At 43.1% G+C, this 17,068-nt stretch overlaps 1 protein-coding gene across 7 annotated transcripts in view; it reads left to right on the top strand.

The window, feature by feature from the left end:
• The window catches only part of APLP2 (amyloid beta precursor like protein 2), a 121,908-nt gene that overhangs the window by 78,775 nt on the left and 26,065 nt on the right, over positions 1 to 17,068 (top strand). For 2 of the 7 annotated variants that reach the window (XM_073603319.1, XM_073603317.1), the window contains exons 4-11: positions 149 to 261; positions 835 to 1,025; positions 1,192 to 1,400; positions 2,884 to 3,051; positions 8,100 to 8,230; positions 8,313 to 8,387; positions 11,997 to 12,155; positions 14,057 to 14,185. In XM_073603319.1, the coding sequence (XP_073459420.1) occupies positions 149 to 261; positions 835 to 1,025; positions 1,192 to 1,400; positions 2,884 to 3,051; positions 8,100 to 8,230; positions 8,313 to 8,387; positions 11,997 to 12,155; positions 14,057 to 14,185 (1,175 nt within the window). Of the gene's footprint in view, positions 1 to 148; positions 262 to 834; positions 1,026 to 1,191; positions 1,401 to 2,883; positions 3,052 to 8,099; positions 8,231 to 8,312; positions 8,388 to 11,996; positions 12,156 to 14,026; positions 14,186 to 17,068 lie in introns of all 7 variants that reach the window. The other 5 variants (XM_073603318.1, XM_073603316.1, XM_073603322.1 and 2 more) reach the window with 3 other exon arrangements.

The following is a 17,068-nucleotide window of genomic DNA, read 5'->3' as shown; positions in this document are numbered from 1 at the left end:
TGAACTGCCTATGGCCGGCTTTGACAATCATTTTGAGCACTCCCTGATTATTTAATGGTCAAGCACTATGGGGAGTGCAGGTTCTATTTGGACTTTATATAGTGTGATCTAAATCCCATGTTGTTGACTTTTTGCTTTTTATTTGCAGTGGGTGACTTTGTAAGCGATGTACTTCTGGTTCCTGAGAAGTGCAAGTTCTTCCACAAGGAGCAGGGGGACCTGTGCGAGAAGGAACAGTACTGGCAGAGCGTGGCTCGAAAGGTAACCAACTGAGTAGAATAGAATACTGATCTTCCTGTTATCAGCAAAGTACAGGAGTGTCTAGGGGTAAGGAGGATCCTTAGAAAATCAAATCTGATCTCTCCCAAAGCTATAAGTGGTAGATGGTAAAGGTGTTCTGGACTGTTCAGATTTGCAAATGAAACTGTAAATTGGAATTCAGAAGTATTGCAGGTGTAATATATGATTTACTCTTTTGGTCTTTTATATACCATCGTTGACTTTCAAACAAAAGAGGAACATCAGTCTCCATTATTTACGACCTGCCATAGTTGAATGTCTCACATGTGCACAGATATGCCAAAGGTCTCTGCCTTTGTCTTTCGGATCTGGCGGAGACCTGTGGCACAAAGGGGGGGGTGGGGCTTGCACGCACGCACGCACAATGCTGGTGTTTGGGACTTTGATACTTGTGGTGATTTAGGTAGTCATGCCAGTGTTTAGAAATATATTCAGTGACTTTTGCTTTAATGCATAGCCAGTCCAGGGATTACATATTTTAAATTGGATAGCTGTTACATAATGGTTTGACACACTAACCTTGGCTCCCCCCAGGCCTGTGTGACTGAGGTCATGATCCTCCATAGTTACGGGATGTTGCTTCCATGTGGCGCCGGCCAGTTCCGCGGCACAGAGTATGTCTGCTGTCCCCATGCCAAGAAACTGGCAGAGCCTCTGTCTAAAGAAGAGGAGGAGGATGATGAGGAGGAAGAGGAAGATGAGGATGACTATGAAGCATACAAGAGGTTAGTTTTATTTTAATAGGAGTGTCTTGTAATTTGGGTTTCCTTTTTTAAATGTATGTGAGCTATGCTGTTTTCTAGAGTCGTGGATGACAATATGACTTTTCCCATGTTTTGTGCCTCATACTGCAGCATTCCTCTATTTTACATTTTGTTCCCTTTTTCCTAGTGAATTCCCCACTGAAGCTGATGTGGAAGATTTCACAGTCGCAGTGGAGGACGAAGAGGAAGAGGTGGAGAATGAAGATGATGCTGTAGAAGATCGTGATTATTATTATGACAATTACAAGGATGAGGATGAATATAACGATGAGACACCCACAGAGGTCATCAATGGGCGGAGAATGTCTGATAAAGAGATCATTACCGATGTGAAAGGTAAGGTGCAGACTGGTGGCTGACCAAGTTGGCTCTCGTTATTGTCCTGGAAAACTTTGTGGATATCGCTATGTTGTCTTCCCAACGTTTTGGGACTTTATGAAAGGCTTTAAAAGGGCAGTCGGAACAAAAGAGCCGGTAATCAAAGAGAATGCAGGTCCTTGGGTACAGATTCCTCTGTGGGCACCACAGTAGAGAGATCACCAAATCGCACTTTAAATCTGAGACCAGCAGCCAGTGACAGCAGTACCTCAGATGATCTCGCACTACAGATATACAGCTAAGAGGCTATAGAACAGTGCTCAGCACAGGAAGTGTACTGCTTTTTTTTAGGAAAAATTCCACACATTTTTCAGGTTACTGTGTAGGCCCAATTAGCATTTCTGGACGCTCCCTATGAGACAGCAAAACTTCAGTTTAAGTTCACGCCCACTTTTTTAAAAGGATTTGCCATCTTAACGGCTGAGCATACAGGTAAAAAAGTATGTAAGAATTTTCACCTTCTTTCAAGAGGACCTTCATCCTACTCCCCTTTCAGTTTTTTTTTTCTATTCCCCTGCCTACCTCCAGGTGATGTCTGCACATTTTGAATACTCACCCAGCCCCCAGATCCAGCATTGTCCTGCTTGACAGCCTTGTGTCAACAGACACCGCTCGGTCCCTGCTGCCATCTTACTTTTTTGCTTTTTCATTGAGAGATCTGAAGGCTCTTTCTGGATAATCTGTCAGGGCCTCGTGATGACACGCCACTAGGCCCGCCCTCCTCCTTTTTACTCAATGAAAATTTACAGGCCTTCCTGGATATGGGATGTGCATATCCCGAGAGGCCCATCAATCATTGTGCACGTCGTTCGCCTAGGCCAGGTGTAGGCAACCTCGGCACTCCAGCTGTGGTGAAACTACAAATCCCATCATGCCTCTGCCTCTAGGAGTCATGCTGTGATTGTCGGGGTCTTGCAATGTCTCATGGGACTAGTTTCACCACAGCTGGCGGGTCGAGGTTGCCCACCCCTGGCCTAGGCAAAAGACATGCATGGAGGGTAAGGTCATGCTCTTTATATAAACAGGTAATAAAACAAACCAAAAACGCTGCCCTATTCTTTTACAGGAAGGGAGGAGCTTTAACTATAGGATGAAGTTCCACTTTAAAGAATGGATAGAGGTAGTTTTGACATAAAAGAATGAATCAAACTGTATGCTGATCTGTTAAAACAAGATTAAGGAAAGGTGCTTTTGTTCCACAGTTGTTCATCAACATTCCCTATGGTAGGTGCTGATTAATAAAGACTGGTGTAAAGAAAGCTGGAACCAGATTGGGCCAGTGTTCCAAAGCAACCTTTTGAGGGTTGGTCCACGTCAAGGTTTCTTATCAGTTTTGGTAAATGCAGTTCTGTCTGATCATTAATTTGGAGGTTGGAGGTTTAATACGCCTCCTGACCCCCTGACGTTCACCTTGCACTGTTTGTGACCCGTCTCCTCACAGCTGTCTGCTCTCAAGAAGCCACAACTGGGCCCTGCCGCGCCATGTTTCCTCGCTGGTACTTCAACCCTGAACAGCAAAGGTGTGTCAAGTTTATATATGGCGGCTGCGGTGGCAACAGGAACAATTTTGAGACGAAGGAATATTGCATGGCAGTTTGCAAAGTCATGAGTAAGTCATGGGGGGGCCCCTGGCCTCCTATCCTTCGAAGCCGGTTCACCAGGTTGATTATGGTGACGCCAGCCTTTCTTTTTAACCTTTTTCACCCCCCAGAGTCATCCATCTTAACATCCATCTAATTGCTCCATAAAAGAGGACTGTGTGCTCTGTGCACGGAGGGGTGAGCTGTCCTGAGGACAGAGCAATATTCAGGTTAGGTCCATCCTGTGTCCCGTTGGCACCCAACCTGAATCTTGGTCCGTTCTCAGCAGCCAGCTACTGCTCCTTTTTATTTTTCAGGTGTGCTTAACATGCTTTTTTTGGCTATTGTGGCCCTTTAACACAGTGCTGGTGCTCCTTGTACATGGAATAAAAGGGTTAAAGACTCCAACATGTATGCAGTGTCCTTGTTGCTGCCCCTTATTGTGTCTGTTTCTCCTACCTATTTGCTTTCTGTGGGTGGCTTAATCTTCATAGAATCCTGAACTTGCTTTCCTCTGATCTGCAGCTGGGATTGTTCAGTCTATTCCTAGAAGGTATTAATGTGTTTGCATTTCCACAAGATGTGTAGATTTGATCTGGCAAATTGGTGGCAACACCAGCAAATCTCGTATTGGAATAAATGGCTTTTTCTAGATCCACTGCAAGGATCTGGATTGGTGCTCTTCTTTTGCTTTTCTGGAAGAGACTAATGTGCAGGCAGGTACAAGACGTGAGACACAGTTGGAAAGGCAGGAACCTGGTAAACAAGCTAACAAGGCAAGGAAGATTTTCAGACTTCAATCAGAATTTATATTTGCTGCATTTTGTATTGGCTAGCAGATCAAGAAGTAATGTCATTTTCAAGAAATAGCTCTTTGTTTCCATGTGCAAAATGGATGTGAATGGGAGTGATTTTATAATTATCAATTGGCTGCTGCACTTGCAGGGTTTTAATGAGGGAAAATGCAGGGTCTGCATACCTTTTTAGACATGATTTCCCTTTGGGAGTATCTCACCAAAATTAATTTTTTTTGCTGGGGATGCCCAAAAACCTGACGTGTATCTTAGCACAGACTTCTGGTAAAATGTAGTAAGCCGATCACACTAGCAAGGAATTACATTTCTGGGGACTTTCTGTACACGATCTGTGTACAGTAAAACTTCCAGGTAGCAGAATTACATTGCATTTTTTTTTTTAATTAAGTAATTTTTATTAATTTTTTTGACAATACAAAGATAAATACGCTACAACAAAATCATATCACAAAGGTTTCTGATAACAAAACAATAAAATAAAATTAACATATAAAACGGTACCAAATCCGTCATAGCATTTCACAGACTAAAAAGCATCAATGACCAATACCAATGTTTACCATAAGGCATTTGTGTATATGTACTGACTTCTTGGTCATGAAGTACCCTTATGGAAACCAATTGTCAGAGTTAGTATTTTTTCACCACATGCAGAGTGTGACGTTTTGCACTTTAAATACTTGACCTCTCCCTCGTGACCTTACCCTTCCTCCACCTTAGTCCATTTCACGGTCAACCGCCTATACCAGTTGCCACCGGGAAGCCATTATTAATGCTTTCTTTTTCTCTTCATCCCGAAGAGGAGTGTCAACAAGTGGATTATTAGAGTCCACCCACCAGGACCATATTTTCTGAAATTTATTCAGACATTCCCCTATGTTTGTAGGTTAATTTTTCCCTTCATAATGTGAAATTAAGAACAGCACCACCACTGTTTGTGTCGGATGTAGGCGTAATCCACTTTTGTAATATGAATTTTCACGCTAAGTATAAGGATTTTGTCCACATAGTGATCATTTCCTCTGAAAGTAAATCTTCTGGGATCACCCCCGAAGTGGCAAATTTGGAATTTATGTGACCCTCGTTGAACATGGGGAATTTTAAGTTATAAACGCCTTTTTCCCAGTAGTGGTGAAGTTTGGGTCATCACCATAACCTATTAGAGACCCTTTGGCTGTATTACATCTGGAACATGTTGGCGATGTGGTCTTTTCCCAAGAATAAAGTTTCTGCGGGAATTAGTGGGATCTCTGAACAATGAATACCTGAGCCAGATGCTGGGGGTTCGAGAGAGAAACCCTGAGCAACACCGCCAGTACCGGAGTCCATTCCTCATCATCCAGAGACTCAAAGTCCCTTTGCCATAAAGTAAAACTATTGGTCTGCGTCTGAGCACGAACAACCCTTTGTAAGGCAGAATATAAATCTCCTATTTAACCCCCCTTTTTGTACAGGATGTAGAAATAGACATAGATAAAACCGTAGAAGGGTTATATTTCACCTATTGCATTTTGCTATAGCAAAGCGAATTTCCCCATAAGAAATAATGGAAACTCAAATAATTTGTTCCACAACCATTTATTTATAGGTCCTTCAGTTTATAGTTAATATAAAAAGATTATAGCAATGTGACCAGGTTGTGTAACCATCAAAGGTCCAACCACAAATGGAAGCTTCCACAAGGGGATTAGAAGCAAAATCCAGCAGGAGCTACAGAGTATAAAAGAGAAGAGAGGCGCCTCTAAGTGTAGCAATATGGTTACATTTAATGAAGGTACAACTTTTAGCAACTCACATGGTTGATGATTAAGAGGCACATCTAAGTATGCAGGCATCCGGGGTAAAGCTGTTCACATAGACCATCCCCCGCACCACCGGCTCTCACCGCTGTCAGTCTGCAATCATGACCAGGAAGACTACCCTGCAGTAGAGCGATCTGAAAGTGAGGCTTGAACCGCTCGTGGAGCGCAGCGTGGAAGGGACGACATTGATGGCAGTGAGGAGGCCGGTCTATATGGACAGCTTTACCCCGGATGCCTGCATACTTAGATGTGCCTCTTTTAATAATAAACCATGTGAGTTGCTAAATGTTGTACCTTCATTAAATGTATTATGTATTGCTACACTTAGACACCTCTCTTCTCTTTTATACTCAGTTGTGACATGACACTACTTGTATATCAAGACATCGCTTGTATATCAAGTCAAAATTTTATTTAAAAAATTTGCTTGTCTTGCAAAACGCTCTCAAACCAAGGTTTTACTGTAACTCGGTGTGTGTTCATTACACAATGCCTTTGTTACCTTTTGATGAAAAGAAACAAAAGTTCCCAGTCCTCTGGATTACATTGGCATTGAAGTTGGTGAGAAGCCGGTTCCTCCCGCGTCTAATGCGGTGACCCCTCACCTGGCTCTCTGCCTGGCTTTGCTGCAACTGATGTTCCTGATACACGAGAATCATTGTGTGCCATGGAGTAATGTTATGTGATAGGACACCATGTCCAAGCTGTCCTCTCCTGGGAACGTGTATCAGGCAGCACACACCACAATCTTCAGTTGTCATGCTTTTCCCACTCCCTAATCTTGCCTTACAGGAGAGAACACAGGGAGGGGGGTGTAGGAGGTAACCAATCGCGTATTGGCCATCATTTCTTTGTAACCCAAATTGATTAAATCTGATCATTTATTAGCTGCTGGGGATTACTACACATCAGTTTAATGTGTCACCAAACAGTAATCTGAAATAAATTTATATATATTTTTAATTGTTATATTTTTGGGATGGGCGCAGTTTTGGGCATCGGTTTGGTTAGGTTAGCTTAGTCTGCTGCTGTCTCTTTGTATCATGGGTCTGTGATGTCCTTTTTTGTGGATTTTTATACAATAAAGCTAATTTGTTCTGACCTTTTTTTGGAGTGCGGTCAACCTTACTTCGATATTCTCTGCCACGCTCAGGTCATGAACTGAACTGGCACCCTGTGATTCAGAAAGGGCATTTACATGTTTCACATGGGGCAGTGTTTGCTCTTTGATCGTACTCTGGAATTGTGAAGAACCCTAAAACTGAGCATAGAAATTTTTATTTTTTTATTTTTTTGCCACCTCTAAGGACAGAAATAAACATAAAATTGCAGGTTTGTTGTTTTGGCTCGCCATGTAACAATGTTGATATACATCCAAGGGCTTTTGCTCATGGGTAACTGGGCATATTCAGTGCAATTGTTGGTGTATTTCCTGCACTCAGACACGGCCTATACAGCTTCTGATTGAAATGATGCACTTTGCACTGCTGTCGATGTGTAACTGGCCGTAGGCAAAAAAAAAATAGGACGTGTTTTTTTTTTTTTTTTTTTTTTTTCCCCATACACCTGTATACTGTACTGTTTGCGATATATACATGAGTACAGCAGCACACAGCCATTCATGTTAATAGGAGACTGTACACTCTTCTTGGGCGGAGGAAATATGTTGGCGGTTACCCTTAATGGGCTCAGTCGCTTTTGTGCAAATGCTATAAAGTGGTTGTAAAGGCAGAAGCTTTTTTTATCTTAATGCATTCTATGCATTAAGAAAAAAGCCTTCTGTGTGTAGCAGCCGCCCTAACACTTACCTGAGCCCCCTCTCTGTCCACGAGTGTCTCAGTCGTCTGGGATTCTTCCTCCTGTTTTGAGATGCAGCAGGCCATTGGCGGCTGTTAATCGAAGTCAGCTAGCCAATCAGTAGAGAGAGGGAGAGGGGGCGGGGGCAGTGCTGTGTGTGAATGGACACCGGGAGCTGTGACCCAGCTCGGGTGCCCCATAGCAAGCTGCTTGCTGTGGGGGCACTGAACACGAGGGAGGAGCCAGGTTTACAGAAGAGGGGGATCCGGGCTGCTCTGTGCCAATCCATTGGAACAGAGCAGGTAAGTATAACATGTTTGTAACGTCTTTTTTTTTCCAATAAAACATATTGTAGTGTTTGAGAAACAAGGCCTTCCTGCGCCGGATAAAAAAAATTCTGCAGCGTTGGAGTTGTCCAGTGTGCCTTGTGGATGGTAAAGAATGGAGCCCCCTGATCTACAAGATGCCTTCTTGTTATCCCAACGAAGCACATCCTCCACACTTCAGATCTTGCTGTGTGAATGTTGTGAATGAATGGAAGTTGTGCTTATTTCTTAACCTTCTGCCGCTTTGCTGCCTCTAATATCCTAATCCACTGTCCAGGTCGGGGATTCGTAGACGGTTCATAGAACATTCCTAACTAATGAGTCTTTCTTTTTCCAGTCCCTTCCACCTCTGCTCCACCTGATGATGTGGACATCTATCTAGAGACCCCAGCTGATGACAATGAGCATGCTCGCTTCCAGAAAGCCAAAGAGCAGCTTGAGGTGCGACACCGCAACAGGATGGACAGGGTAAGTCCAGGCCGGTGAGCAGGGGAGGCTGTCAAGCCATATCGGTGTAGCTGTGTTTTAATTCTCCACCTTCTCCGATTAGGCCAAGAAAGAGTGGGAAGAAGCTGAACACCAAGCCAAGAACATGCCAAAAGCTGAGAAACAAACCCTGATGCAGGTAAGTGGCTATCTATTCCAGTTTAGGAGGCCAGCATGTATACTTTTTAAAGAGGGAATGCAGTCTGCTCACATAATTTGTAATAAAAAAACTTCTTTGCCATTTTGAAGCTTCCCTCCAACTACTTAGCATATTATTTTATATATACTGTGATTCTGTATTTACCAAATATGCTGCAGAAATCTCCTTCCAGTGAGTCTGCCTGCAACCATTTTAACTGTGGGCAGCTGAAGCTGCTGCCTGTTCACTTCCTGGAATTACACGCGCACACCTCCAGCTCTGAAGCTTTCATTGGCCCTCTTATGACTCGCCCCTCCCTTCCTGGCAAACTCTCATGAGAGTGAGAGTTGTGCATCATGTCATAAGCCTAGGCTAATGACCAGACAAGAAACAGGAAGTGGGTTGTATAAGGTATTTACTGGCAGGGAAAAAAAATGTTTTACTACCAACGAGGGCAGAAGGTTTAATAGATGAAAAGTTAAAAAAAAAAATTACTGAAGGTCCGCTTTAATCAGTAAATGATGTATACCTGGTAACTCAATTTCCAGGGATCTTCAGGACACTGCATCGTAATCTAGACTTGCTTAAGGTTGATGTAAACCCAAACCATTCATTTTTCTAATTTTGCTCCTATTTTGATATGTTATACATACCATTGTAAGTGTGTTACATCTGTTTCGGTGCAAAAAATTACCTGTGGATCTTGACAAATCCTGTGCTGCTCTGTGCACTCCACTGTGTCAAGGGGTATCAGCCCGTTGCATACCACTATATAATTTAAAAAAGAAGGGGAAAAAAGGGTATCAGCCCTGTCCAATTCTACCCATCTGGACTACTGGATGTGGCCAAGTGCTAATTTACAAGCTACAGACTTGTAAACCAGCTTTGGACAGCTCATTGTGCACTTTAACTTCTAGTGCTGCAGCATATTTTTTAATGGGAAATAATTGTTTTACTTTGAAGTTAGCTACTTCCCTTAGTACTATAGGGAGGTCAACCCTACTGACCAGGACTTTTCTGAAAATAGACTTGCCAGATATTGAACTCCCTAATCATTTTCATGAATGTGCATGAGAGAATAAATAAGAAGCTCTTCTAGAGGGGAATAATTGTCTAAGTAACCCTTCTACCAAAGCTTTGTTCCTGATTTGAAAGAACGCCCAGAAAATAATGTGAGGAAAATGGAGGAAAGAAAAAAAGAGGTGTGTCATGACAGTCCCCAGTGCTGGTAATTTTTTAGCTTGGTTTTAAAATGTTTAACCTGAGTTTCATCGGCGCCCACTGCAGGTTAAAGAAGTCTCATAAGGGATACAATCTTACCTGCTGGGCTATTGATTCATGCTTAAATACTTCCTAGCAGACCTAAAGATGTTAAATTCTGTGGAATCCGAGAACAGTTCTGCAGAAAATGACACCTTTATATCGGATAAAATTGTTTTTGAGTCCCTCCCCTGCAGGAAGCCCAATTTATGGAGCTGGGGCAGCACTCTGTACCTTCCCCCACTCTCTGTTGTGAGCATGCCTGAGCTCAGTACTGTTTGTGTTTTCACAATCTCACTGACACACCCCTCCTGCATGATTAGTGAAGGTACTGAACTTGGGCAAGCGCCTGGAGCCAAAGACCACCGCTGTCAATCACAAGTAATTAGGTATTCATGTCCTACTGAGCAGTGTGGTCAGACAGCAGTGAGGAGATGGGGGCGCACAGTCAACCACACTAGTTCTGCATCCAGCACACCTGTCAGAATAGGACAACCCGATCAATGCACTTTGTTCCCTGGGGACAGTAAGGAAATTTAAAATGTTTCTGATGAGACGTCTTACATAGTCTGGTTGAAAAAAGACACGCCATCTAGTTATAATCCTATATACACAATCCTATACGCACAGTTGATCCAGAGGAAGGCAAAAAACCCCAGCAAAGCATCATCCAATTTGCTCCAGCATGGGGAAAAAAAACCTTCCTTTTCCCCCGAGAGGCATTTGGATAATCCCTGGATCAACTTTACCTATAAATATTAGTATCTAGTTATATTATGTACATTAAGGAAAGAATCTATGCATTTTTTAAAGCAATCTACTGGGCTGGACAGAACCAGCTCTTGAGGGAGTCTATTCCACGTTTTCACATTCTTACTGTGAAGAAGCCTTTCTGTATTTGCAGATTAAATCTCTTTCGCCAGTCATAAAGGGTGCCCCCTTGTGCTCTGTGGTGACCTTTAAAGTGAATAACTCAACACAAAGTTCACTATATGGCCCATTTATGTATTTATACATGTTGAAAATATCCCCCCTTGATATTCTCTTCTCAAGAGAGAATACATTCATTTCCTCTAATCTTTCCTCATAGCTGAGCTCCTCCATGCCTCTTATCAGTTTGGTTGCCCTTCTCTGCACTTTCTCCAGTTCCCCGATATCCTTTTTGAGAACTGGTGCCAAAAACTGAACTTCATATTCCAGATGAGGTCTTACTAATGATTTGTACAGGGGCAAAATTTATATCTCTCTCTCTGGAGTCCATACCTCTCGTAATACAAGAAAGGACTTTGCTCGCTTTGGAAACCGCAGCTTGGCATTGCATGTTATTATTGAGCTTTTGATCTACCAAAACTTCTCCACCAAGATCCTTCTCCACCATTGATTACCCCAGTTGTACTCCCCCCTAGCATGTATGATGCATGCATATCCTTAGCCCCCAAGTGCATAACTTTACATGTTATCAACATTAACCTAATTTGCCACATAGTTGCCCAATTAAACCGTGCATTGAGGTCGGCTTGTAAATTGGAGACATCCTGTAGCGATGTTATTCCACTGCATAGCTTGGTGTCATCTGCAAAGACTGAAATGGTACTTTTAATCCCAGATCTTGTATCATTACATCACTTCTTTACCTGTAAATTGCAAACAGTATATTTCTTGTTTTCTTTACATTTGAGATGTCTAGATTCTGTTTCCTACCCAAATGCTAGATGATCTTGCCTGCATTGCTGTATAATCTATGGCTGCTCTGCATTCTGGGCTGATGCAAGCCAAGCAAGAAACTGGTCTTTAGAGTCTTCAGATTTGTGCATGATCTGAAAGTCATCCTTGTCCTTTCACCTTCTTGGCATCGACCCCAGACCACCAAGGATAAAAAATAAAGCAATTTGAATCTGCCCCGTTTCAATTGCATTTTATTGCCTTTCTGCATAACCTTTTCTGTCTCCTTATTCGTTTCCTCTTAATTTTGCAGCTGCTTGTACCTTTTAGGATTAGACATGATCCACTTGTACTGGGTTCATAATCTGAAGTGTTGGTTTTGTGTTGAGAGTTTCATTATTATCCTTTCCTTCCATCATGTCCTTCTGCCACCTTTTTAAAGCCAGTGAGGTGTAATTGTATGTGTTGCTGTGGGTGACTTTGTAATTATTGGAGTCACGGTTAATGAGTATCTGCTATAATAAGGAATGTCAGGCAGTAAAAGCAGCAGCAGCTAATGACATTCACCTGAGAGCTAATGGAATTTTAACCCTGTGCTGGGATGGAGGATCTGGCATCCTGAATCCTAACGACATTAGTAAGATGTACCGTACATTGTCCCTGTCGGTAATTCACTTGTCTTTCTAGCATTACCAGGCCACAGTGAAGGCCCTAGAGAAGGAGGCAGCACATGAGAAGCAGCAGCTTGTGGAGACCCACTTAGAGCGTGTGGAGGCCATGCTGAATGATAGACGCCGCATTGCCCTGGAGAACTACCTGTCAGCCCTGCAGGCTGAGCCTCCACGTGTGAGTGACTTTTTTTTATTTTTTTTAAATAATGTTTTACATAGTAATTCGGGGATAAATTGCCCAAATTAAGGGGTTTACTTCAATAAGTCTGAGCAGATTTGCAACAAAGAGAAAGCATAATACAGACACTGTGAAGTACTATTGGAGACACTACATTTTATCCATACAGGACTTGGTGACAACTCCTTTTAGTTAGGAAGCACATCATGCATATATATAACCACTTGTCTACCAAGGTGAGTTTAAAAATGGCATGGTAGATAAGTGATTAAAACAAGCACACAGCTGCTGCAGCTGTGAGCTTGGTAGCAGCTTTAAGAGCCAGCAAAGGGATTTCCAATAAAAGTGATCAGGTGGCTCTTAAAGGGGTTCCTCTCCAAGTTCCCCTATCCCTCCTGTGACTAATGACCCTGGAAGTGATATGTATTACATTACTTCCAGGGTCACAGCTGCCATCCCTCAACTAGTGTAGCTGAGGATGCAGCTATTCAAACTCAATCTGTGCTTGAATGGCTGGAGTGCAGGGGAGACATTAAGGGTTAATTAGACCCCCAGTGTCTCCATAAACAGTACCTGTCACCTGCCCATGCTATCGCATAGGGAAATTGTTGGCCCCCTTGTGATGGCAATAAAGTTTAAAGAAAAATGAAGGTGATAAAGTCATATAAAAAAAAAAAAAAAATTAAAGCACCCCTGTCTGTCACCCTTGCACACACTCATATAAAGTGCAGTGTTGGGCAAACGTGTGTATATATACGTAAACATCAGTTGCGCCCCACGGCTGGTATTGTTGCGAACGTCTGAGTGAGCGCAATAGTTTTAGGGCCATATTTTAGGGTTAACTCTAAACTGATGATCTTTAAAGGTCTGCCTATGTAGAATTTGGGGTTTTAATAGTTCTTTGCGATTCCAAAAGGTTATGCAATTTTAAGACTTGACAAGTTTGGTATCTATTTACTGAACGCAAACCCATCTTTTGATATTTAAAAAAAAAAAAAATGGCTATATGTTGTGTTTGTTAACACTAAAATTCATTTTGGTGTATTTTTTCTTGAAAATACGCGTTTGATAAATAACTGCGCAAATATCGTGAAACAAAAAATTGTAAGTACCACCATTTTAATCTCCTCCGTGGTCTGCTTTCAGAAAATATTATACTGTTAGAGGGATTTACAGTAATTTCTAGCAGATTTTACCATGTTTGCAAACAGTGAAAAAAGCAGCCCAGTAGGCAAGTGGTAAACCAACATGGCTACCACCATGTGTGCAAATATATAAAATGACAAAGTCTACAAAGCAACATATTTAGTAAAGTATTTACATTAAGCTTCATACACGCGCACACACCTATATCATTTCTAAAGAAATGAAGATTCTAGGTAAAGGAGTATCACCACAACGTCAAATTTATTGTTGATCCATGGCCGCACAATGCAATAAAAGCACATCTTTATGTCTGTCGTGCTGGCTGTCGGCTCCACCCCAGAATGAAGCCCAATTTATGGGCATTCCCTTGGGGGGGGGGCTAAAGAAGAGCACTGTAGCCTATCTTCCCTATGCTCCATGTACTGGTTCTCTGTGTTGTGATCCAAGATTACACCTCCTCCTAGTGTGATGAATAGAGGCACTGGTGTTGTCGTCCAAGCTGAGCCTTCCCCTACTGTGGTAAATGAAGGCACTGTAGCCACCGCCCCTGTTCAGCCATGTGATATAAAACAAGTTTGAAGAAGTGATTATACGTCTTGAACATATCATGTGGCACTGCAGTTGTTAGTTTTATTTATATATTTTTTTTATATGTGTGTTTATTAGTAAAGTTATTACTTTTTGAACAGAATATGCTTCTATGTCCTGGATTCCCTATTCAGGTGGTGTTAATCAGTCTGGATCTCTTGCAGCCTCATCGTATCCTGCAGGCTTTGAAGAAATACGTTCGTGCAGAGAACAAGGACAAGCTGCACACCATCCGCCATTATGAGCACGTTCTGACTGTGGATCCAGAGAAGGCCGCGCAGATGAAGTCCCAGGTAGGAGCGCGGCAGAAGCTGTGCATGTGGTGTAATGGGGTTTGTGGCAACAGTTCTGCTAGGAATACATCTTATAGGGGCTCGTTATTAGGTGAACAGATTTGAGAAGCTGTAAAGACATAACTGCAATGTACACAGCAGCCGAGGTTCCGGGGCCCCAGGCATTGTGTAATGCTACTATGAGGGCTGCACCATCCAGAGAAAGGCAATCTCTGTTTGGTTAGTTCTGTTGCGCATGGCTCTGTAGTTAGTCGGGCTCAACTGATCTGTGAGTATTTATCATACAATAGTGTTAGGAGCCCCGGGGTACTGCAAACCGCCCTGTGTGTTTGTGTAAGGAGGGTGTAATATGTCATGCAATGACACCATCGATGGTGTTTCTCACACGGAGAATTTCAATGTCAAATCACTAGTCTCTAGCATATAACCTCTTAATGCTTAAAGAAAAAAACAAACCTAGTTTGGTTTGTTTGTAAGAAAATGCCAAACCAATTTAATTGAGGCTTCTTAACTGCGATTTTTCCAGCAGACTCTTTAGATTGGGGCAGAATAGGCTGTATGTGTATCTAACTGTACAAAATACAACCATAAATGATCCTTTTTTTATATATTTCAATAAATATATAGTACCAGAAAATACAACTATAAATAAATAATAAGATAGAAACACTGTAGAATGGGGATTATGTTGCCATTTTTGTTCTGGGGTGAATAGCTTTCAGTACACAATGATGTGAGTATACAGAACCAGGGGGTGAGTGCATTTGTAAGGTTTGGTTGTTATGTCATTGTTTAGGTCAGGGATTAGGGTGATTACTTTAAAATTTGGGGTGAAGATTAGAGTTGTTTTTTTTAGAAAAGTTAAAGGGATTGTAAAGCTTCAGGCTCCTCCTCGCATCGAGTGTCCATGTTACCCGTGCGGGCGAGCTCCCGAGTCCTGCATCTGTGTCCATTTCCAGAATGCAGGACTCGGCGCTGCGTCATTGGATTTGATTGACAGCAGCAGGAGCCAATGGCTGCGCTGCTATCAATCTATCCAATCAGGACATGAGACACCAGCTAGAGCTTGTGTGCTTGTTCCCGGCCGGCGAAGGATCGTGGTCAGGTAAGTAAAACAGGGGCGGGGGGGGGGGGGGGTTGGGGGTGCAGCACCACAGGAGGTTTTTCACCTTAATGCATAGAATGCATTAAGGTGAAAAACCCATGAGGGTTTACAACCCCTTTAATTTTTTAAAGTAGAACTCCAGGCTAAACCTGAATAGACTTAAAAATGCTCTCCCCACCTCTTAACACCCATGCTGACTAACTTGTGTAAGAAAGATGTACTTCCACATTTTCAGCCTGCTCCGGTCATGTGATCCGGTGCAGGGGATCCACTGGGGATCATCAGTATCCACTGCAGGGGAGAGGAGGGAGCGCCAACAACAGATGGGCCGTGGGAGCCTAAGGGTGACGTTATCACTCCCAGGCAATTCCCAGCCTTTGTGAAGCACTCTTTTTCTCCCCTGCAGCAGCTGCCTGGGATCATGTGGCCGGACTGGAGTAAGGCCACAAATAGTTAAGTACACTATTTTGGGATGCCTGTCTTCGCACGCACATGAACTTTAATGGCATCCCAGACTGTTAGTCCTTAAAGTTCAATATTAAGTTGGTCTATTTTTTGCAGCTATAACAGCATCAACTCTTCTGGGAAGGCTGTCCACAAGGTTTAGGAGTGTGTCTATGGGAATGTTTGACCTTTTTATCAGAAGTGCATTTTTGAGGTCAGGCACTGATGTTGGATGAGAAGGCCTGGCTCGCAGTCTCCGCTTTAATTCATCCCAAAGGTGTTCTATTGAGTTGAGGTCCAGGCCTTGTTTGTGCTCTTGCACAGTCATGTTGGCACAGGAAGGGTCCATTCCCAAACTGTTCCCACAAAGTTAGAAGCATGAAATGGTCCAAAATGTCTTGGTATGCTGACGCCTTAATGCCGCGTACACACGGTCGGACTTTTCGTCTACAAAAGTCCAACGGACGCTGACGGACTAAAGCTGGCTGGTAATCCGATCGTGTGTGGGCTTCTCCGGACTTTCAACTGACTTTTTCAGCCTCAAATCCGACGGACTTTAGATTTGAAACATGCTTCAAATCTTTCCGACGGACTCGAGTCCGGTCGAAAAATCCGCTCGTCTGTATGCTAGTCTGACGGACAAAAACCCACGCTAGGGCAGCTATTGGCTACTGGCTATCAACTTCCTTATTTTAGTCCGGTGTACGTCATCACGTAAGAATTCGACTGACTTTTGTGTGATCGTGTGTAGGCAAGTCTGTTCGTTAGAAAGTCCGCCGCAAGTCCGTCGAAAGTCCGTCGAAAGTCTGTCGGACAGGCTGTCGGACTTTTGTAGCTGAAAAGTCCGACCGTGTGTACGCCCCATTAAGAGTTCCCTTCACTGGAACTAAGGGGCCAAGAACAACCCCACACCATAATCCCCCCTCCACCAAATGAATTGGTCCAGTGCACAAAGCAAGGTCCATAAAGACATGGATGAGCGAGTTTGGGGTGGAGGAACTTGACTGACCTGCACAGAGTCCTGACCTCAACCTGATAGAACACCTTTGGGATAAGTTAGAGTGGAGAATGCGAGCCAAGCCTTCTCATCCAACATCAGTGCCTGACCTCACAAATGCCCTTTTGGAAGAATGGTCAAACATTCCCATAGACACACTCCTAAACCTTGTGGACAGCCTTCCCAGAAGAGTTGAAGCTCAATATTGAACCCTACGGACTAAGACTGGGATTCCATTAATGCATATATACAGCCGGTCACATGTAAATGCAGAAGTGCCGTTATTCGGCTCTCCTCACACTGACAGAGTGTGAGGCGAGGAGAGCGGATCAGGGTC

The sequence above is a fragment of the Aquarana catesbeiana genome, linkage group LG10 (assembly GCF_042186555.1).
Source record: "Aquarana catesbeiana isolate 2022-GZ linkage group LG10, ASM4218655v1, whole genome shotgun sequence".
Lineage (NCBI taxonomy): Eukaryota > Metazoa > Chordata > Amphibia > Anura > Ranidae > Aquarana > Aquarana catesbeiana.
The sequence above is the reverse complement of the archived record's forward strand: the minus strand, read 5'-3'. Positions and strand labels throughout refer to the sequence as shown.